Source organism: Myotis davidii, unplaced genomic scaffold (assembly GCF_000327345.1).
Source record: "Myotis davidii unplaced genomic scaffold, ASM32734v1 scaffold811, whole genome shotgun sequence".
In the NCBI taxonomy this organism is placed as follows: domain Eukaryota; kingdom Metazoa; phylum Chordata; class Mammalia; order Chiroptera; family Vespertilionidae; genus Myotis; species Myotis davidii.
The window spans coordinates 422,822-428,529 of NW_006283149.1; the positions used below are offsets into that span (position 1 = coordinate 422,822).

General features: G+C 53.5%; 1 protein-coding gene across 1 annotated transcript in view; it reads left to right on the forward strand.

Annotated features, from left to right (window-relative positions):
* ATP10A (ATPase, class V, type 10A) overlaps positions 1 to 5,708 on the forward strand; it is a gene marked incomplete at its 5' end in the record, with an annotated part of 73,211 nt that overhangs the window by 28,154 nt on the left and 39,349 nt on the right. The window contains 1 exon segment of the mRNA XM_015563002.1: positions 2,981 to 3,185. Within this exon segment, the coding sequence (XP_015418488.1) occupies positions 2,981 to 3,185 (205 nt within the window).

The following is a 5,708-nucleotide window of genomic DNA, read 5'->3' on the forward strand; positions in this document are numbered from 1 at the left end:
GCACCCCCTCCCCCTCCCCCCAGCACAGGCCCCAACGTCGCGGGCGCCTGGCTGGGCTTCCCTCTCTGGCCGCGGTGACAAGCGTCTGGGCGGATTCTCTCTCAGGCCCGTGAGCTGTGTGGACGGTGTGTGTCTAGGGCAGTGATGGTGAACCTGTGACACGCGTGTCAGGGGCGACATGCGAACTCATCTTTTTGGTTGATTTTTCTTGGTTTTAATGGCATTTCAATCTATAAAATAAATATCAAAAATATAAGCCTTTGTGTTACTCTGGTTGCAAAGATCCAAACATGTCTCTATGTGACGCGGCACCAGAGTTACGTGAGGGATTTTCAAAATGCTGACACGCCGAGCTCAGAAGGTTCCCCATCGCTGGGCTAGAGCCAGGCCCTGAGAATCTTTGTATATATATATATATTTTTTTTAATTGATTTTAGAGAGGAAGGGAGAGAGAGATATAGAAACATCAATGATGAAAGAGAATCATTGATCGTCTGCCTCTTGCACACCCTCCTGGCTTCTGTTTCCTCTTGCATTTTCTTGTTTGCGGAAGGGCGCCCGGGATTGCTTTCCGCTGACCTGTTTTGAAGATTGGTTTGAGAGAGGAAGGGAGAGAGGGGGGAGGGAGAGAAAACATCCACGATGAGAGAGAATCACGGACCGCCTGCCTCCTGCACAACCCCCACTGGGGATGGAGCCCACAACCCGGGTCTGTGCCCCGACCGGGAATCGAACCCTGACCTCCTGGCTCCTAGGTCAGTGCTCGACCACGGAGCCACACCGGCCGGGCCAGACGGTGAGAGTCTTGAACCCTTTTCTGTGGGCGCGGCAAGAGGGGGACCCTGATCCACAGGTTCCCCACCACACGCGCTGATGCTCTCGTTCTGGAGGTCAGAACCCCAACACAGGTCTCACGGGGCTACCGTCGAGGTGTCGGAGCCCCAGGCGGTGGCTCAGTGGTTAGAGCGCCGGTCCAAGCCACCAACGGCCGGGGGTCCCGTTCTCGGCCAAGGGTACCTCCCTGGGTGGCAGGTTCCATCCCCGGCCTCTGGTGGGGGCACGTGCAGGAGGCAGCCGGTCGATGTGTCTCTCTCACATCAATGTTTCTCTTTCTCTCTCTCCCTTCCTTCCTCTCTGAAATCAGTAAAACTCTCTCTATAAAAAAATGACCAATCCCAGCACAAAGGCCTGGGTGGGGCGGGGCTGGGGGCGGGAGAGCTGGCAGCCATGGCAGTGCCGGCCCCGGTCCCTGCGGCCCGAGCCCAGTGCCCAGGGCTGCGCTTTGTGGATTCTGACCAGTAAGCGTCACACTCCCCACTTGCTCCCGTTCCACATCCCGGAGGCCTCTCCCCGAGGTCCAAGCAACCCAATAGGAATCTAGGTTATTAACTGAGCTTCAGTTAGGCCCTATGTGTTAGGAGTAAAACTCCATCTCTAGGAATCAGAGTGAATTTAAAAAGGAGCTTAACTTTATGCATTGAATTTGAAGACATAACATCACTGTTTTCTACCCCCTTACTATATTATATGGGGTAGGGAAGGGGAAAGATGTTCAAGTATGTTATTGATGTCTATTTCTTGACTGAAGATTACGTTCTTCTAGCAGTTTCTTGGTGTAAATTTACATAGCCTGAACGCAGAAATGAAACATGGGGATTTTATTCATAAGCTAAAAACAAGCATAAAGTCAATAAAATTTTTTATTTCTTTCTTATTCTCTACTTTAATCACAAGAAGTGATTAAGCAAGTCATAGGGAAGTTGGCGGTTTTAAGACTTTTGGGGGTCATATGGAATCTTTTTACATGTTTTTTATATACTTTAGAGCCTGTGCCCCGACCAGGAATCCAACCCCGGACCCTTCGGTCCGCAGGCCGACGCTCTACCCGCTGAGCCACACCACCTGGCGCGAGGAATCGTACTTACAAGCTGTCGTCGCTGCCTGTTGTGTGGCCGAGTCTGTGTTCAACTGGGGGTCATCGTGGGGTTTCGGTGGGCCATTCTCAAGTGTGAACATTCCCTCCCTCCCCCCTCTCTCCCTCCCTCTCCCTCCCTCTCTCTTTGTCTCACTCTAAAGTCAACAAAAATATATTTTTAAAAAGATTTTTATTGTATGCATGTATAATTTTAGTGATCTCTCTTTGGTCCGCGTGTCAGTCACTTCGTGTCCTCCCTTCCCCTTCACGGTGTTCTGTGGGTCTCTCCAGATACTTTATTCATTTTTTTTTAATAAAGAGGGTTTTTTACATTTTTTATTTCAGAGAGGAAGGGAGAGAGAGAGAGAAACATCAACGATGTAAGAGAATCGTGGACCGGCTGCCTCCTGCACGCCCCACACTGGGGATTGAGCCGGCCACCCGGGCCTGTGCCCTAGGCCAGGAATCGAACCTGGGACCCTTCGGTCCGCAGGCCGACGCTCTATCCACTGAGCCACACCGGTCAGGGCTCAGTCCGAATTTTTAACCGGTTAATGGTTAATCCGAATTATTAACCGGTCAATAATTAATCTGGATTCTGTAATCCAGGAAAACACGATAATTTCCAGAGAAACATCAGAAGTACTTTATTCCAAGTCATGTCCATCGCTAGGTCCACATTTCCCCCATCTTCCAGGTGATTGATGGAGACCGTCCCAATAGAACTTCCCTTGTTTTGAGGCCGACCAGAGACCCCATTGTCCACGTCCTTGTACGTTGTGAAGTGCCGCTCAGAACGTGCGTGCGCCATCGCTCGGAACGAGTGGCCATCTGAAGAAACTATACGACAAATAGCACACGTATCAAATCCCCTATCTACCAACACGTGTGTAACTCCATCGATGGGAAAAAATCCGCATTACCAGCCGGTGCACCCCATATATTTAAGAAAAAGGGAAAGCAGGCAGAATTGTCCAGTGAGCTCCCTGTGCCCAGCACCCGGACGGGGCGGTGATCGAGCCCGGACCCTATAAAGACGCCCCTCCCCCTCTCTCTCTCTCGCAGGGAAGAGAAGCAGTACGTGAACCGCTTCTGGAGGGAGATCCGCGTGGGGGACTTCGTGCGGCTCCGCTGCAACGAGATCATCCCCGCGGACATCCTCCTGCTGTCCTCCAGCGACCCCGACGGCCTGTGCCACATCGAGACAGCCAACCTGGACGGGGAGACCAACCTGAAGCGACGGCAGGTGGTCCGCGGCTTCTCCGAGCTTGTAAGTGGCCAGGGGGGCGGGGGGACCCCCAGGGCATCCCGGGCACGGCGCCCACCGCATCCACATGCTGGCCCTCAGGGCGTGAGAGCACTGCATCCCCCCCTCCGTCACTCCAAGCTGCGTTTCCTAGGAGACAGAGAGGAGACTGAGGGTCTGAGTGGACCCCTGGCCTCCCTGAGCCCAGGCCCCGCCTACCGCTGTGGGGAGCAGGACTCTCTCTCTCTCTGTCTCTCTCTCTCTTTCTCCCTCCCTCCCTCCCTCCTCCCTTCCCCTCTCTCTGGAAAGAAATGGAAAAAATGTCCTCGCCCAGCCGGCCAGGATGGCTCAGTGGTTGAGCATCAACCTAGGAACCAGGAGGTCCCTGTTTGATTCCCGGTCGGGGCACCTGCCCGGGTTGCGGGCTCCATCCCCAGTGTGGGGCGTGCAGGAGGCAGCCGGTCCCTGATTCTCTCTCATCATGGATGTTTCTGTCTCTCCATCTCCCTTCCTCTCCGAAATCAATAAAGATGTATTTAAAAAAAAAGAGAGAGAGAGAGAAAATGAGAGGTGAGACGAGAACGTCCACTAGGTAAAGGGTGGCGACTGTTTCCTCCTTCCCTCAGCTCCTCGGACAGTTGGTCTTTAATTAAATTATCCGCATTCTCCGCGGAGGAACCGGGGGAGGAAGCGATTCATCACCGCCCCGGGAAGCGCGGACAGCTGGCGCGCTGCGTTAATTGGACCGGTCGATACGGAGCCTTTGCAGAAATGTCATGGGTTTCCTTTGACGTCTTGCAGGCTGGTCGCCGAGCCCGTAATTTATACCGTGGGCATCTTCGTCGTCGGGCGTCACAGTCGCAGCCGTGCGGCCGTGGTGTTTTGGTTTGTGGTTTTTTGTTGGTTTTTTTTTGTGGTTGGAGGATATTAATTCTGGGAAGGGCACCGTTGAGGAAGGAAAGGACTTTGAGAACACCATCGCCGATGTGAGACCAAAATAAAAAATTCATTCTAGCAGGTGGGGCTCCTCAGCCCCATCCTGTTTAAAAATATTTCTTTTTAATTTTTTTTTTTTTAAGCCGTGGCTGGGTTGGGGTTTTTGCTCAGTGGTTAGAGCAGCGGTTCTCAACCTTCCTAAGGCCGCGACCCTTTGCTACAGCTCCTCATGTTGTGGGGACCCCCGACCATAAAGATATTTCCGTGGCGACTTCATCGCTGTCATGTTGCTACTGTTACGAATCGTCATGTGAATATCTGATATGCAGGATGGATTTTCATTGTTACACATGGAACATCATGGAAGCAGAGTGATCAATCACAAAAACAATATGGAATTATAGATGTGTTTTCCGAGGGTCTGAGGCAACCCCTGGGAAAGGGGCGTTCAACCCCCAAAGGGGTCACGACCCGCAGGTTGAGAACCGCTGGGTTAGCGTGTCAGCCCGTTGACAGAAGGGTCGCGGATTCGATTCCCGATCCGGGGCACGTATCCGGCTGGCGGGGTTCGTTCCCACCCACCCCCAGTCGGGATGCACGCGGGAGGCAACCGAGCGATTGTCTCTCACATCAATGTTCCTCTCTTCCCCCCTCCCTTCCCCTCTCTCTGAAAAAAAAAAAAAAAATCAATGGAAAAAATATCTCCAGTGAGGATTAACAGCAGCAACCACAGAATCGTTCTCCCTCACCTTCAATGACTGGCTTTTTTTTTTTTAATGTTTTTATTGACCAGAGAGGAAGGGAGAGGGGGAGAGAGAGAGCAACATCCATGATGAGAGGGAATCATGGATCGGCTGCCTCCTGCACGCCCCCCGACTGGGGACGGAGCCCACAACCCCGGGCATGTGCCCTCCTTAACCGGGAATCGAACCCGGGACCCTTCAGTCTGCAGGCCGACGCTCTATCCACTGAGCCACACCAGCTGGGGCTTCCACGATGGACTTTTCAACAGTGGCTTAAAAATAATAAGTTTAAAATAAAGCCCTTTTATAGGGGTGACGAAGGCAGACGACTTCAAAGGGCGACGGCGTCGGGTTTGTGTTGGACGGGACTTCAAACAGCGGGCTCCTATGTGGCCTTTACAAAGCCCGTGGCGGCCTTGACCCACCGCCAGGACGCCCGTGAGGGCCGACCTTGGGAGGCGCACGTCCCGGCCTCGGTCCAGGGAGACCGGCATTGCCTGGGGGGCCTTCTCCCGGCTGCTGTGTCGGCCTTGGTGGACGGTGGCTGGGACCGGTAGGATGCGGGTGGAGTTCTGTAGCTGAGCTCGGACTGACCGTCTCCGGCATCAAGACCATCTCAGGAGGGACGCTCGGGCCCGGCCGGTGTGGCTCAATGGTTGAGCATCAACCTACGAACCAGGAGGTCAGGGTTCGATTCCCGGTCAGGGCACAGGCCCATGTGGTGGGCTCGATCCCCAGTGTGGGGCGTGCAGGAGGCGGCCGATCCAGGGTTCTCTCTCATCATGGATGTTTCTCTCTCTCTCCCTCTCCCTTCTTCCCTCTAAAAGTTAATAAACACATTAAGAAACAGAACAAGTCTCTGGGGAAA